This window comes from Myxocyprinus asiaticus, chromosome 33 (assembly GCF_019703515.2).
Source record: "Myxocyprinus asiaticus isolate MX2 ecotype Aquarium Trade chromosome 33, UBuf_Myxa_2, whole genome shotgun sequence".
In the NCBI taxonomy this organism is placed as follows: domain Eukaryota; kingdom Metazoa; phylum Chordata; class Actinopteri; order Cypriniformes; family Catostomidae; genus Myxocyprinus; species Myxocyprinus asiaticus.
In genome coordinates this window covers 26,105,283-26,127,248 of record NC_059376.1, presented here as the reverse complement: position 1 = coordinate 26,127,248, position 21,966 = coordinate 26,105,283, and the positions used below count along the sequence as shown (strand labels likewise).

The following is a 21,966-nucleotide window of genomic DNA, read 5'->3' as shown; positions in this document are numbered from 1 at the left end:
GGTATAGGGCCCGTTCTGACCGACTTAAATTCACACAAGTAGAGATGGGTCACGATGGTTGCCTTAGGAAAGTTGCCTAATTCATCAACATTTTTCCTAACTTATATATTTACAGCTGGATGAAGTGCAATTCCAAGTGATCTCGAGATGTGTTTTTCTAAGTTTTAAACTATGCTTAACTTACAGTGACCTCCAAACGCTGTGTTTATGACACAACGCAACCAAAAGTAAGACGCTCATGTGTCCCATGTGTACATAGATGCATTCTTAGAAAATCCCTTAATACATTTTAGTTCTGTTAGTTTATTTAGTGTGGTGATCACATCCTGTACTTTAGATATTTTGCAACACATAACTCTCTTAGAAAAGTTACATCTTTAAACTCATCCCCTTTATAGGACAACAGCTACAGCCATATACTTGCAGACATCTAATCCTTGCTTTTTTTGAGCATCACACCATGAGCACTGTGTATTTAAGACAACTAGTCAAGTTAAAAATAGTCCAACTTTTAAAAACGCATCTCGAGACCCTGTGTTCTGTTCAAATCTGTTGCGCTCCTAGCTGTTTCATAATGCAAGACTGCGTCTTACGTAAACGTCCCCTAAGAAATGCATCTGACTGTGAGCAGGTGAACCCGAAACCAGGGTTTCCTCAAGACGGATAAGTCAACTACTCTTCAGTCAATTTTGAAGTTGTGCACACCCCTAATTATACATCATATCTATAAACAAATTTGAACAACATGCTTCCCCATCTCACAATGATGGAGATCTAACCCACCAGCCATGCTGAATTGCAGAGTGACAGAAGGTCAGACATGGGCAAAATGCCCTTTTGTTTGATGTTACACAGTCGAGCAAAGATGGTCAGACAGTGAGATGGACCAAACCAGACTGGCCATATGCTGCTATGGACTTCAACCTCTCCCAACATGACTGAGGGTCAAGAGCCTGCTGCCACCACTTCTGCCACCAGCAGACGTCAAGTCTAGCACTGTTCTGGTTGACCTAGCAGCACCAGGCCACAAATGGCGAAAGCCAATATTGTGGACAAGAAGCACCAATTTTTAATGGAATATAATAAAACATAATGTTAGGTAATTTTGGTTTTGTTTTTATAAATAAACACCCCTGCACACCTTGGTGGACACATTCAATACAATGGAACAATTTTGAAAATGTCCCTCACACAGTCTTGTAGCTTGCAAAACTTGGGACTTTTCTCCATATTTTCCATTTCATGTTGTAAATAAGTTATGGTAACTCTTATAATTTCCACTTTCTGTTCTGAGAGCGATACCAAAAACAAATGTAGGTAAATTGCGAACAAATTAATTTGACAGTGACACAAAGTGTACTCAAGACACCGAGCCATTTTGTTACTACAATATTCTTATTACATGTCACTGAGATCTTGAGACCACATCCACCGAACAAAACACGTGAAGTCTGTCGCATGGGGCAAATACAGTGTCGCTTGGCTGAAATAAGGGACAAGAGCATATTGCAAAACCCTGACTTTATAAACCTCTGGTTGTGAAACTAGGGTAAACTCAGCAATTTCTTAAAAAGAAGTGAGCACGAAAAACCACTGACTAAAACTAGAGGACAAATGACAAAGTCTTGTTAGCTGTTCAATTCTAAGCATACAGAGTAAGTGCATGTAAGCTGTAATGCATGACAATGCTCATCAGTAACAAGATCAATTGAGATTCCAATCAATTCAGTCAGAAACAGTTGTCTGGGACAGCCTAAATTGCTTAACACCATGAAGGAAGCTACAGAAGACAAAAAAGCAGAAACACAAAAACATTTAGGCACATTTATAAGCCTTTTACTTAGTGGCATGTGATCCCTGCCAACTGGACGGAGAAACAGAAGTGAGACATACTCAGAAAACAAAGCTGTGCTGTTTTATTAGGCAATGCATGGAACAACATGTACAAGTTTAAGTTCTGACCAAACAAAACTGAAAGTATACAAGGTCATTTTGTAACCTAACAAAAAAGTTACTGGGACAGGATAAAGAAATTAATTCAAGAAATTCATTAAATATTACCTACTTACTCAAAAACATTAACTTTTCTAAAAGGCGTCCTTCATTTAGACTGAAGGGTTGAAATATTTAATTAAGCTTTTTTTTTTTTATAAGGGAAGCAATTTATGAAACCATTTAGAAGCAGTGACGATGTTTCTATGATCAAGTGAGCCTAGATTACACTAAAAAGATAGCACAGCAGTGAAAGTTATGCGTTACACCACTACCAAGGCGCTAAGATAAGGTATTGAGTCAAAGTTCTCTCTCCTTCAGGGAGTGATTACAGTATATTGACACATCAAACAGGAATGTTTCATATTTACACATTTACTCACATTTACAATCATGAATCATCTAAAGTAATGTAAATATAGCATTCCCTGGATGTTTGAAACATTATTTCTGATGAATTCATTTCTCAGTATGGACCAAACATTTCTGAATTGTACAAAATTTACACATGGTGTCCAACTAAATGAAACTTCCACTCTAAATGCTTTTACTCTGCATTCAAAATGAAAGTAGGCAAAAGAGATTTCTGCAGACACAGAGGTTTTCCAACAGTAAGAAAACGTTTTAAAGTCACTTTCATTTAGCAGGAATTCTACAGGAGCAACAATGAAGGGAAATTTAAAATACAGAACAATTCAAGGAACTCTGTATTTTGGAAAACTAGGTCAGTTTGACAAAAATACAATGAAATTTGTATGATTCATTAGTTATATAACTATTCAATAACTCACTATGTAGGGTCATTAGCTGAGGCTGTGTAATTTCTGTAGCACTAGCATCACTAAACAGATTTGCAAAAATAATGGACACAAAATAGGATATAGTTAAACTACAGGATTTTCACTCTCTCTTTGTCTAGGACATCCTCAAACTTTAAACTATCCTTCCTTCCCTTAAATGTCTCAACACATGTTAGGAATGACAGCATCCTGCCCAAAGTTGGTTTTCCTGCTTTAAACAAACAGTGCTGTTTACTTGCTGGTACTTCAGAATTCAATGAAAAGCAAAGAGTCACATAAAAACCCCTGAGGTTCTCCAACCTCACATTTGTCTTCTTTCTCCAGTGCAAGTGAGAGGAATCTTTGCAACCCGCACTGGTTCCCACAACATGAGCAACAGCAAAACTGACTGAATCCGATGCTCACGCTTCCTCTGAATACCCAGCTAAAAACACACCCAGGCCCTACCAAAAGGCCCTTTCATGACGCTCTGTGAGAATCTGCCTCGTTGCAAAAGGGTATGAAGTAGTTCTGAGTGCAAGGAAGAGGCCATTTTGGCCAGTATGGCGTGAAATTGAATAAATAAACCAAGAGGGAAGGGGGGTAGAGAGAGGAAAAATCCTCTCTTTGTGGCTGCGACCCAGCTAATGGAGACAAAGAGCTCAGTAGCAGGAGGATGAGGTCTGAAAGAGGGGACCCAAACTTGCCCCTCTGATTCACCATCACCCCTCTCCACCACCCCTCAAGCAGCTCCCGCTGCAACAAAGTCCTCTTTGAGTTTGGTCTCCCGTCCCGCACTTCCGCTACGAGGGGCTTCAAAGTTCATGGCTGTTTGAGCTGCTCATGGGTGGAAATGGGCCACAGTGCAACAAGAGAGCAGAGACACAAAAAGACATGATGATGACAAGGGAAGAAAGACACTTAGAACTAAGTGTTAAGAGTGTAGTAAAGAACATAATCCGAGTAGTGATCGGAGCTGTGATGCAGAAGGTAGCGCCTGACATACAGTGTATGAGAACTGATGGCTTAAAAGACATGGGTTCACGTCCCGATCCTGTTTTCCCTCTCTTTCCCCCACTTACCTGTCTGTGTCTACTATCCAACAAAATAAAAGCCATTACATACCACAAATTTAATTAAATTAAATGTGAGGGGTGCTTGCCTGTGTAAATGTGCTAGGGTGCTGTTGGTGGTTGCCAGGGCACTGTTATGCAGTTGTTATGGTGTTCTGTGTGGTTGTTTACTAAATCAAAAGAGCCCAATCCCACTTCTTTACATGATATTCTGGTCCCTAGATATGGCTCACATCCCTTCTTCACTATAAGTCAATGGGATTTTGGCAGGCAAAGTTTGATCGCTTAGAAAAGCAATAACCCACCTCTCCACAACAAGCTGCACAATTTGAGGTAACATTCATGTCCGTAGCCGGACAAGTTAAGTGACAGTTTAATTTTGATAATTCCCTAACCTTAAGCATGACCAATGGTAATAGGGTGCATCTCATCTCACTCTCTATGTCATGAATCAGTATATCGTGAACATGAATTTGGGGACTGGAAAGGGTGTTTATCCACTGAACACTGGGACACAGATGACTGTCCTTGCAGATACCTGCAACACTATTACGAGGTCACGCATTTAAACATGATCACACAGTAAGTCGGCATGTTGCTTCTGAAAGTTCCAGTACCCTAGTATTACGACAAATTATGCCCACTCACTGACAAGCACCATCTCTTATCAGACATTTTTCCATCCCCTCCAGTGCGTTTACCTTTCCTTGTTGCGTGACCACAAGTGCGTTGCATTAGCAACGTGGGAGACCCGGGTTCAGATCCCACATTGAAACCAAAAGTAATCATGTTTACATAATCGTGTGAGACCGATACAGAGGCCCTTTATAAAATATTAATTCCTCTTCACTGTATTACAGCCTGTACAGCTGAAAACAACTTGCATCACAAACTCGCATTTAGCGCCCCTCCATGGACATTTTACCCGGAAAATAGAGCTCACACGTGCCCATGCACCCAACAACACTTAAAGCTTTTGCCACTGGGGGCAGTGTTTTGAATTTCGGTAAACTCGGCAAACTTTAGTTTAAGAATAGTCAAATCTTTCAGATTTTACTGTGAGATCAGTCTAAATTTAAATGCAGTGAGTATTAATCAACAATACCTCTATATTACAAACCCTATTGTGTATTTTGTTGAAGAAATTACAGTGATATTATGAAAGATAAATTACATAATTAAAGAAATAAATATCCAAAAGGAGTGAATTTTTAATCTCTCTAAGAACTATACTATTTAAAACATAGTTTCCCTTTCATGCACATTATGGTTAAAAGATAATTACAAACAAAATCTCTTTAAGACAAAAAAAAAAAAAAAAAATGCTTTGACTTGATAATTTTACACAAACTCTAGCAACTTGAGAGACTTCAGAAGACAAGAAGATATTTCAGGTAAGGGAACATAGTGTACAATGAAGCTCCCTGATTTTTATCCCACATTTGGAATGCATGTTTTAGTGCACAGGAATATTTTGCGATTGGTAAGCCCCAGAAATGGCCAGCTCCCTGGAAAGTGCACTGACTACTGAACAAGGAAGCTGATTGAGACATACCTATGGTAATGTTTGCCTTCGCAAGCACCACTAATTATACCTAGCATGGATTAAAAAGTCTTCTTTTTTGTTATTAACAATTTTATTGATTCCAAACATAAAACATACAAACACAACATAAAAAATGGAATACATTTTTCACACTAAACCTCCTCCCCCTGAACATCCCCCACCCACCACCCCCAACACAAACACGCACTACTGTGGTCACCAACAACTAGAACAACTAAATAAAATAATAATTTAAATAAATAAATAAATAAATAAACAAAAACAAGATATACATTCAAACAACATCAATAATGCACATACCCAACTAAACTACAAATCTCTCTCCACAGCCCCTCCCCGAGAACCCTCCAAAAAAGCCAAATAACCCCCCCACCCCCACACCTTCCTGACAAACAAATCCCATTTCCCCAGCATTCTAAAAAACATCTCCTCAAACGTCGCCACCTCGCCCATCTCCCCACACCACTCCCTAAATGAGGGTGCCCCAGCCAACTTCCATCCCCTGGGGATGATTTTTCTACAAATAATGACTCCGGCTAGGACCCAAATTTTTTAATATCTGTCCCCAATATTTTTTTTTTCTTCTCTTTTTCTCCCCAATTTGGAATGCCCAATTCCTAATACACTCTTAAGTCCTCGTGGTGGCGTAGTGACTCGCCTCAATCCGGGTGGCGGAGGACGAATCTCAGTTGCCTCCGCGTCAGAGACCGTCAACCCACATATCTTATCACGTGGCTTGTTGTGCGCGTAAACGTGTAGACATAGCGTGTGTGGAGGCTTCACGCAATCCGCCGCGGCATCCACGCACAACTCGCAACGCACCCCACCAAGAGCGAAACACATTATAGCGACCACGAGGAGGTTACCCCATGTGACTCTACCCTCCCTAGCAACTGGGCCAATTTGGTTGCTTAGGAGACCTCGCTGGAGTCACTCAGCACGCCCTGGGATTCGAACTTGCGAATTCCAGGGGTGGTAGTCAGCGTCTTTACTCGCTGATCTACCCATACCCCCTGTCCCCATATTAACATATATTAACATCCGTCCCATCACCCAGGATACAGAGTCTGGGGCTAAATGAAAATTCAATGTCCAATACCTCACACACAAAGTTCTGAACCCCCAAACAAAATCTGTGTATCTTTACGATTAAAAAGTCTTCTTGAATTAAAATTATTTTCAACAGTTTTGGCAGTTCAGCTGTTTTGGACAGCTCAGATTCTGTATGCTTCCTGCTTGAAGTAATTTTGTACACTACTGAGAGCAGCCTCATTCGCAAGAAGAAAACCCAAGTGTCTATGCCACCACACCATCATTAAGGAGCTGGAGGAAGCATAAGGAAAATCCAACACTGCTGCTGACTGACTGTTTGAGAATACTGCTACAACAGTCTGGTGTGACATGTGTAGGGTGGCCAGGCGTCCAGTTTTTCCCGGGACAGTCCTGTATTTAAAGAGGCCCTATTATACTCTTTGGTATTTTACCTTTCCTTTAGTGTGTAACATAGCTCTTTGTGCATGTAAAAGGTCTGAAAAGTTACAAAGCCACGCAAAAGGGAGTTATTCTCTCTCACAGACAACACTGTTCAAAAACTACATGAAACGGGCTGTTTGTTGTCCAGCCATTTCTTCCGTAAAGTATCTACGTCACTATGTAATACATTTGCATAATGCCTGCCTAAGGGCTACTTTGGCCTGCCCTCAAACAAACATAGTTATAGCCGAGGCCAGTATGAGTTGGGTTAGTGTTGTCGCCATGTCGAGAAGACGCCGTTTTCTTCACCGCTAATGCAAAACCTCTTTGTTTGGACTTCCAAAGGCAGACGAATTGAAGTATCAGTGGTTAAAATTTATTTTGACCACTATTCCTCAGCAGTACAACCACAGCCAATGCTGGTTTTCAAGACGGTTACTCCTGAAAGATGGTGCAGTTCCCACTTTGTTGGGACAATCTGCTGCTTCAGGATCACAACCTGTAAGTATGCTTGATTATTTGTGGATTTATCCTTCAAATGAGGAGTTTTGTGTTGTAGCTACAGTGTACACCCAGTGCACAGCTGTAAGCCTCTGCTGACCTGCTAGCTAATGTTACTGTGTTGAAATAGTTCTGCTAATCAGCTGCGGGCTCACTTTTACCTACAATTGTGTAGAATTATGCAAATTGTTTGTCATTCTTACTATCATGAATAGCAATCAAGTGTGGAGATGGATTTATTTTTTACAAACTGTCATTTTACATCTGCAATCCATGGTAGTGCTCGGCTAACTTGCTATGTAATGTTATTGTTTTGGTAAGGGTTTACTATTCAGCTATGGGCGGCTTTTACCTAAAACTGTGTAACAAAACGGTAGATCTCAAGAGTCTTATATAATTGTATAATTACAAGTTATGGCCACTATCGGTAGTCCACGGCTAACTTGCTCACTAACTCTCTAATACACCTGGTAATGTCCAACCGGGAGTAAGCCTCTGTTCTCCGTTCATATCTCAGGCGAAAAAACTTCGGCTACACCCATGCCAGCAAAAGATGACTAACTTAGATGCACAACGTGTCTTTTACTTTAAGCTTTATTAGGTTCACAATGATCAACAGTGTACTTGTAAGAAAGCTACAAAATTAAAACTTACCACTGTGAAACGTCCTGCTCAAGTTGTGCTTGCGAAGGTGGTTCGGATCGATCAGCTTGTCCTTCCAAACTTTCATTATTTCATTCATTATCCCAGAATGGAAAGACATTCAGAGCAGCCTCAAACACTTCTACTCCAGAATCCCCGCTCTCAGTTTGACTGACGAAACCACGCTCTTTGATGAGTGAGCTTGCGTGAAATACATTGTCACTCGTCGCATCACCGAGTGGAACATGAACAAGACGGCCGTGTCTGAGAGATTGACAGATGTTTTTCGTGAGCTGGAGAGCAAGATGATCAACTTTGGAGTCTTAGCCAAGGTCGTGGAGTTTGTTTTATGCCTGCCTGGGACATCTGCATCTGTGGAGCATGTTTTCTCATTAATGAACGCAGCACGGATACCAGATAAATCTCGACTCAGTGTAAAAGTCATGAAGGCAATGCTTTTCGTATGTCTTAATTTTGGACTGGACTGCTCTGCATTTTATGATAAACTCTTGAAAGACAAGTGCACATTGAGAAAAATTGCTGCCAGCGAAAAGTACAAGGTGACAACAGTTACAGATGCGGATGCACCCTCTACTTCGCATTGATCTGCGCCTAGGTAAGGATACGTCAATTTCATTTTTGCTGGGGCTGTCCCGTTTTCCACAAGCAGGAATCTGGTCACCCTAGATATGTGGTAGTCCAGATAAGATCTCCTAGTCCAGATTGAAGTGGCCATCTGGAAGGCATTTGAGCTCATCTCCATGGAAGTGTGAATTGAGCACGTATGGAAAACCGCCATGAGAGCCAGGGATCATGCACCACAGGGGGGGAAAGGACCCCTGAGCTGGCCTATACGACAACAGCAGACACCAGCCCTGGTCATGTTGCCACACTGACTGTACACACCGATCATTATCAGATCACATAGAGAGCTGCTTACTTGACCAGTCAAACAAACATATGGTTTAATTACCTGTGGTGTTTGTACTGACATATAATGGGATTTCTTTGGCTACAGTAGTTTATTTTGTCATTTACCACAAGCTTATACTTGTGTGTGTGCATATTATCTAATTTCCTGATGTGTCATGCCTCCCATCTAGAGTAATGGATTTAATGTCATTTCAGACATAGTCATCCCATCAGCCAGTGTGTAATCAGCATTGCTTCATTTGAGCCACATTATTACATATGCATAATATCTTCATTAATTTTCCTCCCTAAGTGTGGCTTTGGTGGCTGGACATTAAGACGCTCCCCACTCACCCCAAAAAACAAAACAAAAAACAAAAAAAAAATCAGTTGCTTTGCGTCAGCTGCAAAGTTATGGCAAGTGAAGATCAAATATAATTTAATTTAATGAGTTCCTTCGTTACTACATGAAACCTTAAATTAAGAACATAGATACATAAGATCACTTGACATAAAGAGTCAAAAAGTCTTACTCAATGACTTTCCATGATACTCTGAGTTACATTTCTGTACCACAAATATTTCTGTGGTCCCAATTCAAAGATTTTCTAAATGGACAATGTGAAACATGTTGAATTTAGTTTAATTTTATTGTGCTATTTATAGGCATTAAATCAAGCAAACAAATATTAATTAGTCTAAGCTAACATGACTTATACGATCTAAAGCATTCTCTAAACATGATTAAATAATTCAGTTTATTACACATCTCTCTGGAATACTTGATTCTGACTGGTCAAATTGCAGCATTTCTTGGTCCAAACTTGTAAATTGACTACTAAAGTGCATAACTGACAATTGTCCCAGGCAACCGATGCATCTCGTATCCCTCAGCAGTCTCTTTTTTTCTTACCTAATATAAATGCAAAATATAATGCAAAATAATTTTAACTCGTGTATACATGCTGAACGAAGAAGAGATTGAATTCTTTGGGATGGGAAGTATGACTTTGCAAAAACTGGACTGGATTTTAATCAGACTAGAGAGCTTACATGGCATATTAAAAAGACAAATTATTATTTTAGTCCAAACGTACTGACCGTTCATATTTTGCTCCAGTCATGACAGTGCTCTCCAACCATGAGCAATGGGAAAACCCATACATCTGGAAGAACCCTGAAGAGTCCAAAAAAAAATCTCTAGAGTCATGACACTATGGCCAGCCTCTGGCCACAAACCACAAGGGCAATTCCCTCAAGACAACTGTGGAATTCCTCAGAGCTCTCTCTGTCAAAGGGGCCAAAGGGTCAATGGCCCCTGTATGGGCTCTTATTTACTGCTGCCTTTCTCTTTGCAAAACATACCTCTTAGGTATGCACCCATTGTGTAGAACTGCAGATGTAATGCTTGTCGTGGGGTCACAATCAAGGCTATTGATGGTCAAGAGACTGAGAGAAAGAGAGAGAGAGAGTGAAAAAAACACTGGTATTGCAGTGTAGCTAATTCAAGTAAATAATCACAGCCACCATCCCATACAGCAATCAGAGGGAAAACAAACCTCAAAGATCCACAGAAATCCTCCCCACCTGAACAATTAAACAGCAAAGAATAAAAAAAATAAAAAAAGACAAATGTTAGACTAGTCAGAATGATTCACTTGCGAACTGGGCATCACTACCTATCTCAAGAACACTCCTGAAGGCCCCAAGTAGAGCAAGGGTGGATGATATTTTTAGTGAATAACGACTTAAATTTTGGTCTGTTCCTCGCACAAAGCTATTGTGTGCCTTCAAAAGACTTTTTGATATAGTACACAATTCGTATGGACTCCTTTTATTTATTATATATATATATATATATATATATATATATATATATATATATATATATATATATATATACCTTTTACTATTCACGAAAGACATTATGAGTTTGGAACAACATGAAGGTGAGTAAATGATGACAGAAATTCAAATATTCCTGTCAAATCAAAAACCTGTAAAACTTAGTTATGTAAGTGTCAGTTTAATGTCTGTGATTTTGCTGCAAGCCACAATTTGTAGTTATGAACATTTTGAGAACATCTGCACAGAGACTTATCCGACATCCGATGGCCAAAATCTTCTGCTGTTCTCCAGTGGACTTTTCTTAATAATAGAATCAACTGGGCAGATTCAAATAAGTGTTTTCGGGTGATGTGAAGAGATACAGCAGCTTGCCCCAATATCTCACACGTCTGGTTCACCGCTTGAGGGTGAAGTCTCCATTCTCCATAGAGTAAATCCTTTCCTGTGTTTATTATGCCTGGGACATGTGTCGCACGTAATGAATAAGCATGCGCTGCTCCACACAATCAGTTTCTGTGCTAGGATGTGCTGTCGAGCTAAGCAAGTACCTCCTGAAAATGTATATACAGTTGTGCTCAAAAGTTTGCATACCCTTGGAGAATTGGTAATATATGTACCATTTTTAAAGAAAACATGAGTGAGCAGGCAAAACAGATTTCTTTTATTTCTTATAGGGATTCATATTCAACTGTAGGTTATAACAGAATGGTACAATCATAAAACAAAACATGGCAACAATGAAAAAATTGAAATGACCCCTGTTCAAAAGTCTGCATACCCTTAGTTCTTAATACGGTGTATTGCCCCCTTTAGCATCAATGACAGCGTGCAGTCTTTTGTAATAGTTGTCTATGAGGCCCCAAATTCTTGCAGGTGGCATAGCTACCTATTCGTCTTGGCAAAATGCCTCCAGGTCATGCAAAGTCTTTGGTCGTCTTGCATGAAACGCATGTTTGAGATCTCCCCAGAGTGGCTCGAGGATATTAAGGTCAGGACGCTGTGATGGCCACTCCAGAACCATCACCTTTTTCTGATGTAACCACTGGAGGGTCAACTTGGCCTTGTGCTTAGGGTCATTGTCGTGCTGGAAAGTCCAAGAGCATCCCATGCGCAGCTTTCAGAAGAATGCAAATTGTCTGCCAGTATTTTCTGATAATATGCTGCATTCATTTTGCCATAAATTTTCACAAGATTCCCCGTGCCTTTAGAGCTCACACACCACCAAAACATCAGTGAGCCACCACCATGCTTCACAGTGGGGATGGTATTCTTTTCACTACAGACCTTGTTGACCCCTCTCCAAACATAGCGCTTATGGTTGAGACCATAAAGCTGTATTTTGGTCTCTTCACTCCAAATTACAGTGTGCCAGAAGCTGTGAGGCGTGTCAAGGTGTTGTCGGGCATATTGTAACCGGGCTTTTTTGTGGCATTGGCGCAGTAAAGCCTTCTTTCAGGCAACTCGACCATGCAGCTCGTTTTTGTTCAAGTATCGTCGCATTGTGCTCCTTGAAATAACCACACCGTCTTTTTCCAGAGCAGCCTGTATTTCTCCTGAGGTTACCTGTGGGTTTTTCTTTGTACCCTGAACAATTCTTCTGGCAGCTGTGGCTGAAATCTTTCTTGGTCTACCTGACCTTGGCTTGGTATCAAGAGATCGCCGAATTTTCCACTTATTAATAAGTGATTGAACAGTACTGACTGGCATTTTCAAGGCTTTGGATATCTTTTTATATCCTTTAACCTTGTTATGCAGGTCTTTTGACAGTTCTGTTCTGCTCCCCATGGCTCAGTATCTAGCCTGCTCAGTGCATCCACGTGAGATCTAACAAACTCATTGACTATTTACACACAGGCACTAATTGCAATTTAAAAAGCCACAGGTGTGGGAAATTAACCTTTAATTGCCATTTAAACCTGTGTGTGTCACCTTGTGTGTCTGTAACAAGGCCAAACATTCAAGGGTATGTAAACTTTTGATCAGGGTCATTTGTGTGATTTCTGTTATCATTATGATTTAAAAAGGAGCCAAACAACTATGTGATGATAAATGGCTTCATATGATCACTATCCTTAAAATAAAGACTTTGCATGATCAGTCATATTTTCAAAATCAATGCAAAAATTTCACAATTTCTGCCAGGGTATGCAAACTTTTGTGCACAACTGTATGCCAACTTTAGCAACAGAAAGTGACGAAAAAAAAAAAACATCTTAGAAGTTTCGCCCATTGTACAAATGTGCCTGGGTTTGTTCCTGGCAGGCAGCAGATGCCCTAACCCCCCCCCCCACCCCCATCCCATTCGGTGCATGTAAGGCTGACTAGCCTGCCAGGAACAACTCGGGACACCTATCTCCTAACGCGTGAAGTTTCAGAAGTAAAAATAATGGATACTGCGTAAATCATGCAAAAAAATTTTAGTGCGTTAAAAAATATTCACTGCAGAAATTCAATTTCACAGCCCTAGTCTAAAGTAATCATACACAGAGCAGATTTGTATCAAAATATAGGAACTAAAGGATTAAATGCAGCCAAATAGAAGTCTAGTATGTTGTTAATATTAATCAAGCAACAAAAACAAGAAAAGGAGAAAACAACTAACAGCTCTTGGCTGGAAAACAATAATAGTAAGTTTTAAGGGTGCAATTTTTTCCCCATCAAAAAAGTTCACTCCTAAAGAAATTAACTGTAATTTTGAAGCAGAAGTATAAAAAAATCATGACCACTCATATGAAATGAGGACTCTAGTCATATCAGTAACCTCATAAAAGTTGTTTTATTTTACATGGGGGAGGGGCGCCCTCATGGGGGCTGCCCTTTTAGAATCACATAACCATCTGAATACTACTTGCTTAATCTCAGTAACTGTCTTGTTATTGGACACTTTCACTCATGGATTAAATTAATCATGGCTGATTGTGAAAAGTGACTTTCTAAATTGGCATCTAACTGAAAACTATTGATTTTGAATGATGCCATATCCACACCACTAGGTGTCACTGTAAGTACAAGATGACACAAACAAAAAGTTACTGAGTGCACCTTTTATGGATTATAATCATATATTGAAGACCAGTGATTAAAGGAAAAGTTCACCCAAAAATGAAAATTCTGAAAAGACATACACATCTGGGATGGCATCAGAGTGAGTGAAAAATGAAAGAATTTTCTTTTTTGGGGTGTACTATTCCTTTAAATTAGTTTTATGTTAAATATCACTATACTTTTAAATTTCTGAATAATTCATACAGCTGTTTAAAGCACAAACATTTTTCTCTATTTGTTTCTTTGTTCAGCTGTTTTAATTCATTATATTGCTTGTTTGCTTTGTTCTTTATTACTGTTTACTTGTCTTGAATATTACCTGAGAATTTGAAACAATGTTTCCTCAAATATGTAACATCAGTTGTCTTACTGAAACTGATCTTGAGAATCATCTAATTGCTTTCATATGTAAGCAAAATGGACATTGTAAATGAAAAATACATAAATTAATCTGAATCAAGTCAAAATATGAATCGAAAGCTTGTGAATCAGAATCAGATAGGGAAATCTGTATTGATACCTAGCCTAAGTGACAAGTGATAAAAGCTATCCCTTCCACTTAGCCTAAAGAGTTTTGTCCTGACTAGCTGTGACTGCGGAGAGCGACAGGACATTTTGTTGACATTTTGCATCGTGCTGGGTGGCCCCACCTATGGTGAAATCTCATTGGTCTAAAATCACTCTCCACATGCTGTAACTGAATAATAAACATCATGTTTTGATGATGGCTGTGATGGTGTTGCATTGCCCAGCATTTTTAATTTCAGTGTGGACAGACAAGTTACTTGTCGATGAACACTTATTGTGTCCCCCTTGTTAAGATGCGGTGTTAAAACATCAACATTCCTTACAATGTTTATAAAACCACAAGTCACATTATAGGATTATTTTAGTTTATTTTGCCACATTAGGATTACTTTCATTTATTTGACCATTTATTGATTTATATGGTCCATAAATGTCCATCAGTAATGTCCTGACTATACTTTGTGATCAGTTGAATGCCACTTTGGTAAATTAAAGTATCAATTTCCTTCCGAAACAGCAAAATCTGTACATTATTCCAAACTTTTGGCTGCCAGTGTGTGCATATATATATATATATATATATATATATATATCAAATATTTAAATGAAATGTAAAAGTCACAAGGAAAGGTCTACCCAGCTAATGGAGTTCAAGAAATTTAAAGAGATTCCTAAAATTCCTGGTGCTGACTTGTGCCTCTGTGCCACAGCTTATAACGCATGACTTGTCGCGACTTTATCACAGTGTCTTAATCTGACATTTCAGTGGATGGTGGATTGTAATCAGCAGAGCTTAGGGCAGCCACGGTGAGAGCTACTAGACTGTTTTAGTACAGGTGGCTCTGCTAATGCTGTTGATGATCATCAGTACTACGTATGGAGTATCTGCAGGGTCTAGGGGGTCAGCAGACTGACTGCATTTCAGAACTGGCACAAACGACCAGTTGGATTACTAGATAATGTGCCAAAGCATATCCAGATACATGGTGTCAAAAGAAATCTGATTGGTTCTTCATGGAGCTTTTGTCACAGTTTATACTAACAAAATGCCAGTTTACTGATTCAATCCACTAAATAAACTTGCAGACAGACAAATAATGAAAGCATATCAATTCCAAATTTCCAAACAACAAATTTAGAAATTTCTCATGTCCAGTTGTCCAAATCTAGTATAACTCACAGTTCTTTTTCAGGCTACAATTTAAACAACCTTCCTAAACACCTATATGTTGCAGTTTATTTAAGAACAAGGATTTTCCGTTGTGTGGTTGGCGTGTACCCTGCTAGGCCATAATAAGGGAGCTGGATGGCTGGTTGTGACACTCTGGTGCAGGGTCTATAAAATGCACTATTTATAACCCAGAAAACCTACACTTGTGCTTCCCTCCTGTAAGGACTCAGACTGAGACATCATCTGCAAGTAGGAAGCACACCAGGTTGACTTCCTCTCTCCGCTCCTCCACACATTCCTTTCATCCTGTTTGGGTGAATTCTCTCCTCCTTAGAAGCCCAGCTGGAGCACAGAAACTAACAACAGCTGGATGGGCAACAAAGACATCAGTGGGGGCATGAATCCCTGCCCAAAACTGGAAACGGATCCTCAGTCTTAAACAAACAATTTCTGTGCCACTATGGAAGTTAAAATATGACTGTTTAATAACAGGTCTCCCCAAACACTAGCCCCATTTTCCATTGGTCGATCAAACAGATAGTCCCTTCCTAAACTCACACCATTGGTTGAGCCAATGTTTTTTTGCCTGGCTGTTCAACTACTCAATGTATTGATTGCTTTTATGCCACACTAGACTTTGAGAATGTGAGATAATTTCAGAGAAGGCAACGAACGAAGATATGATGTCATGCAAGGGCTTCTGGTTACATCACAAATTAATAAAAAAATCATTCAACATTTTCAAATATACCATCTAAGTACTATACGGCAACAATAAAAAAAAACACCTAGCTTTGAAATATTAGAGGTCAGTAGTGTGTGACGTTTTGATCTTCTATTGGTCACTCGTCTTCTAAGAGTTCAGCATTCACTCGTTGTCATTTCGCCATTACTACGTCAGTTATGGACATGCGCACAACACCCCCCCCCCCCCCTTACAATCCGAATTAAGTTTACATTGGATTTGGCCAATTCATTCTGATTGACCTGGTTACATGAGACTTTTTTATTCGGACTGTGCTACTAGTCAGATCACAAACAGATTACTAGGGTCCACGTAAAAGCACCTACTGTTTACACTTTCCAAGGGAATCAACCTCTGAATGGCTTACTTGTAGTCTCTGCATGTAACGTTGGGACAGGAGAAAGTACTGTATCTTAACATAAAAACTTGCACAGATCATAGTGAAGTATTTATTATAATGGCCTCGAATACAGACAAAGCATGGATTGACACATTTAGTGCAACAAAAAGCCTGCTTGCTGTACCATCAAATGTAAAATGTTAAGTCTTATTCATCAAGTGTAGGTGGTGTTTGCTATATTTGGCACATATATCCAATCCTCTTTGTCTTCTCTGAACTAAAATCTAAAAGAAAGGATGTTGAAATAAGTTGAAAAATGGAGCAAGATACCCAAAAAGGGCTCTTGAGGAAATTTTTGGTTCTGCCAGGTGGTTTATAAAATTAAAGCCTGGTTTATTCCTTTGAAAATAGACATTAACCTTTTGTAATATCTGCTTGAGAGTCCTTGTGGAATTCCAAAGATAAACATTGGCAAGAAGAGCCATTCAGGGAGTGACAAAGACACAGCCTTGAAACCTTTATCACTAATAAAAAGTATCTTGCTTAAATATCTAAACAAATTCATGAGGCAATTATCAATCTCCCTAGGGTGAGGCAGCCAGCCATGTTTCAGATGACTATTTCTATGGTGTGTGTGCTCACAAAAGAACATAAAGAAGACCACCTAGAGTGACTGCCATGAGATGAAAGGCAGACGTCTTTGATATCGATCTCTAGCACTGCCTTGTTTTTCACACTATGGCCCTTGGAAAGACAGAAGCAATGAAAGACGAAGAGCCATAGGATGCTGTATCCTCTCCTTTCACCCGATGCACTGCCGTCCACTTCACTTCACCTGCGTCAACACACAGGCAAGCGTCATCTCAATGAGAGGCCATCAGGTGCATCTGCAAGGACTAATTTTATTGATTGCGCTTCACTTAATGCTTCCAGATCAAATAACATTAGACACACCACTGGGGAGATGAATCCCTGTGAGTCGCAGCAGATGAGAGGGGACTTTGATTTTACCCATATGCAGAGACAGAACAATAATTAGGACAAGTGTACTCATTCATCTTCCACTCATCCCATTGGGAAGAACAAAAGGGCCAATCAGAAACAATGTATTTAAAATAAAGGGATAGTTCACCCAAAACGAAAATTCTGTCATCATGTACTCACCTTCATATTGTTCCAAACCTACATGACTTTCTTGTGTGGAACACAAAATTAGACGTTAAGCAAATGTTAAGGGCCCAACAGCCTCCATCTCTATTCACTTCCATTTAATCTTTTTCCAATCAGTGAGAGTGAATAGTGATTGAGGGTCTCAGTCCCTAACTTTTTGCCTAACATCTCCTTTTGTTCCATGGAAGAAGTCATACCGGTTTGGAACAATATGAGGGTGAGTAAATGATGACAGAATTTTCATTTTGGGTGAACTAACCCTTTAAATCTTACTGCCACAGCCTGCACTACGTCATTACGTCATCAGCTGGCAGCTTCCTCACAAAAGCCACTTTGCCTCCACAGCTTAATAGGCCGATATGATTATGAAGGATTGGTTCAAAACTGGTTTAATAACTGTAAGGCTGCTAACCCCTTGTTGACATGCTTATAAAACCGCTAAAAACTCAAGCTACTTTGATACTGTTACATTTATCCCACAATAAAGAGGCTACGGACTGTGACAAAAGCGCTGGTGTGGAATGTGAGAAATTCATTTCGGAATGCCCATAAAACAGATAAATGGGGTTTGATATTGATGGAATAGTTTTAAAACATTAAATTGTGGGAGATGGAATATGAAAGGTTCAAGATTTTCCAGGCAAGCTGTGTCATGATGCGATGCTAATCAGAGCAAGAAAACACTTGTCAAGAATGAGAAGTCCCTGTCTGGAGATACACTTTTTTTTTATTACCATACTTTAACAGTGCATTTAAATACTATGGAGGGTCACTGATGTTTTAGATAGGGTGTCACCAGAAAAAATTGCCTGTGTCAGTGCTGAGAGGGATTGCATACTGATGAGGAAATCCTTGGGATAGTTCACCCAAAAATTAAAATTATTTCATTTACTCACCTTCATGTTATGTCTGATGTTTATGAATTTCTTTCTTCTGCTGAACACAAATGAAGATTTTTTGAAAAATATCTCAGCTCTGTTGGTCCATTCAATGCAAATGAATGGTGGCCAGAACATTGAAGAATCAAAAATCATATAAAAGCAGCATAAAAGTAATCCATACGACTCCAGTGGTTAAATCCATATCTTCAGAAGCAATATGATAGGTGTAGGTGAAAAAGAGATCATATTTAAGCCCTTTTTTTACTATAAAATGTCTACTTTCACTGTTACATTATTTTTGTTTTGTTTTTTTGTTATTCACATTCTTCGCGCATCTCGGCACCTACTGGGCAGGGAGAAGAATTTATGGTATACAAAAAAAGGACTTAAATATTGAACTGCTTCTCACCCACACCTATCATATTGCTTCAGAAGACATGGATTTAATTACTGGATGGGGTTCTGGGCACCATTCATTTGCATTGAATGGACCAACAGAGCTGAGATATTTCATTTTTGGGTGAGCTGAGACATTTCACAATTTTCATTTTTGGGGGAACTATTCCTTTAACTTATCACAAGACACACAAAAAACAAGTGTTCTGAAAGTTGCAGAGGACTACCGAGTCCCTACCTCTCACATAAGCCTAAACCACTGCTTTTATGAGACTGAGCTCATAAAATTAAACTGCGCATGACCAGGAAATATGCTCTGATTTAAGTAGCTTGTTTGAATAATATTGTAAAAGGCAGTAAAAGTGACAGACTCTTGTTTCTCGATTTGAATGTGTTCTTGGATCAAACACGTCAGGGTCATGTCTAAAACTGTACAACAGAAAAGTACCACCAGGGAGATCACCCAAAGAGATTCAGCAATAGTCATTTAAAACATCCAGTGGAGAAACTATATTGCACACACACACGCAATACATATCCTTGCAAAGCATCAGCAAATAAAAACCCCAAGGAAATTCGACTACACACCATCAATCCCTTTTGTAACTGCATGCTTTGTTGTTGATAACATGTCAGTTTATAAAAGAATCACCCAGTCAACACGATTTGATTCAGAGAGCCTGCCTGTCTCCACATATTCTGTCTCTTCCCCTTTCTTGAGGACCGCACACGGTGACTAAAACACGGATAGTTTGACTGCTTCGCCAGGACCCGATATCTCCAAATGAAGAGTTTTATGAGCCAGTAAATGAGACTGTAACGATTAGCGCTCAACTGCCGTTCACTAGTCACATGGGTGCTCAAACTACAACATTCAGGTGCATGAGTAAACCTAGTTCAGGTGCTCGAAGTAAGAGAAACTTACCGACTGTAGAAATGCCAAGTTTCTCACGTAATCCCGTTCGGTGTTCAATACTTCATTTAAAACGCACAGTCTCAAGCGGAGCTGACGGTCCGAGTCCTTGCTGCTGCTGCTGCTGTGATCCCCGTTTTCTTGTTGACTGTCCGCCTCGGTGTATATTTCGCTCATTTTAAAAACCCCTTTGAGAGAAACACCTCCAAACAAGCCAAAAATATACACCAGTTGCCCGAAAACTCTGCGGAATGACGTGAAGATGTGATAATTAATCCATTTAATCCGTCGCGCGCGCTGCACGCGACCTTTCAGAAGGATGCGACAGGATACAAATTTTGCGTCAAAATTGGAGAAACTTCTGTAGCAGTAGCAACGCGCAACATCGAAAGCAACCGCAAGGCAATTTGCATCTCACTAAAAAATACTTTACGTTTAAAAAGCAAACCAAAGAAGCCTACTGGGTGCCTGTAGTATAAATGAAGAAAGTGCTCAGATGAGCGAAATGATGTAAAATAGGAGTGTGCACGTGAAACGATTGAGTAACCGTTAAAGCACTGACAAAACCGTGCGGTAAAAGCCACAGCGAAAGCCGAAGTAGAGACTCCACGAGTGTTAAGGGCTGTTGAGAGTTGGCCGCATGAAAAGTGAGATGGTTGTGATGGGAGCTGTTGAGAACAGCGAGGGTGACGCTGAGGGACCGTCTGCAAGTTGCTGCGCTCACTCAATCACGTCACCAATTTTGATGGCAGTGTGTTTGCATAGAAGGCTTGAGATCCCTAAGTTTGGATTTTCTTTGGATGAGTGACTGAAAATACTTTTAGTTCAGTGATAGATAAGATGGGAGATCTACATCTAATTGTGTCATTCAGTCATTGAATAAATCCATTAGAAATTGCGTCCTCAAAAATTGCAGGCTATCATACTTTAGTCTAGTGGGTTTGATTGAAGCAATAAATCAGCCGGAAGCGTTAGTCAGAGACTAACAAATGGACATGCTGCTTTGTATATAAAGTCTAGCATCAACTCACAATCTTTATCTAAAAGTAAAAAGGCAGCTGACCTCGAGGCAAACACTCCTACCTTTTCAATTTTGTTTCAACAAGCTATATATATATATATAAACATGGAAATGTATTATGTTTATTTATTTATGCAGGACAGGTACAATACCTTTATATGCTTACAATTTTATGGCTAAATAAGGTCTATGAGAAATAGAAGTGATAGCAACTGTGACTGTTGCTCTGTGGTCTCTGTAGTTGAATGTATGTTGGTTTGTTCTGATGCACAGACAGAAATGCTTTGATTGTACCCTCTGTGCCCTTGAGGTGATGCTTCCTCAGCATGAGAAGCTGCCATCAGGGCCTGTCCACATCCTGCATACACCAACACAAAAGACTACATCCAACACTACGGTTAATTCTCTCTCTAACTCTCTTTTGCACAAATTATGCCACCAAACCACCAGACTCCACCAAATGAATTGGCCAAAAAAAGGGTAAGGATGACTATAGTTGGCCTGGTTTGAATCACCATTAACCCGCTGGAGTCTTTCAGTTGCAGGCATTTCAAAGATGGCTGACATTTGAGAGGTGTCAATAACCACTGGCGCTACACTTAACTTGGGTTAAGTACTGCCACACTAACTGAACATAGTAAAAGATTTGCCAGCCACTGTATGCTTTTAAGTCACTTTAATATTACTGTTTACCAGTAACTTAAATGACTAGGATGCCACAAACGTTGTATAAGTAATAGATTGGGGAAGACCGAACACAGTTGTAACACTGTGAATATTAACTTTCTCATGCAGGGGGGTGGGGGCTTTCTGCTTCGTGTTCTGCTTTTCATTTTCTTACTCCTCTATCCTTGTGAATAAATCATTATTCCTGACTGACCATGAAAGGAAAATTTCTTTGTTGTAATTCTTGATTTGTCTTCTTAAAATGGACATATTTTGGGACATGCTGGGATGCAAGGCCACTGA

General features: G+C 39.7%; 1 protein-coding gene across 1 annotated transcript in view; it reads right to left on the bottom strand.

Annotated features, from left to right (window-relative positions):
• LOC127424116 (phosphatidylinositol 3,4,5-trisphosphate-dependent Rac exchanger 1 protein-like) overlaps window positions 1–20,650 on the bottom strand; it is a 93,102-nt gene extending 72,452 nt beyond the window's left edge. The window contains exon 1 of the mRNA XM_051669020.1: window positions 19,989–20,650. Coding sequence (XP_051524980.1) covers window positions 19,989–20,153 — 165 coding nt within the window. The 5' untranslated portion in view covers window positions 20,154–20,650. The remainder of the gene's footprint in view (window positions 1–19,988) is intronic.
• Window positions 20,651–21,966: the final 1,316 nt, after the last annotated feature.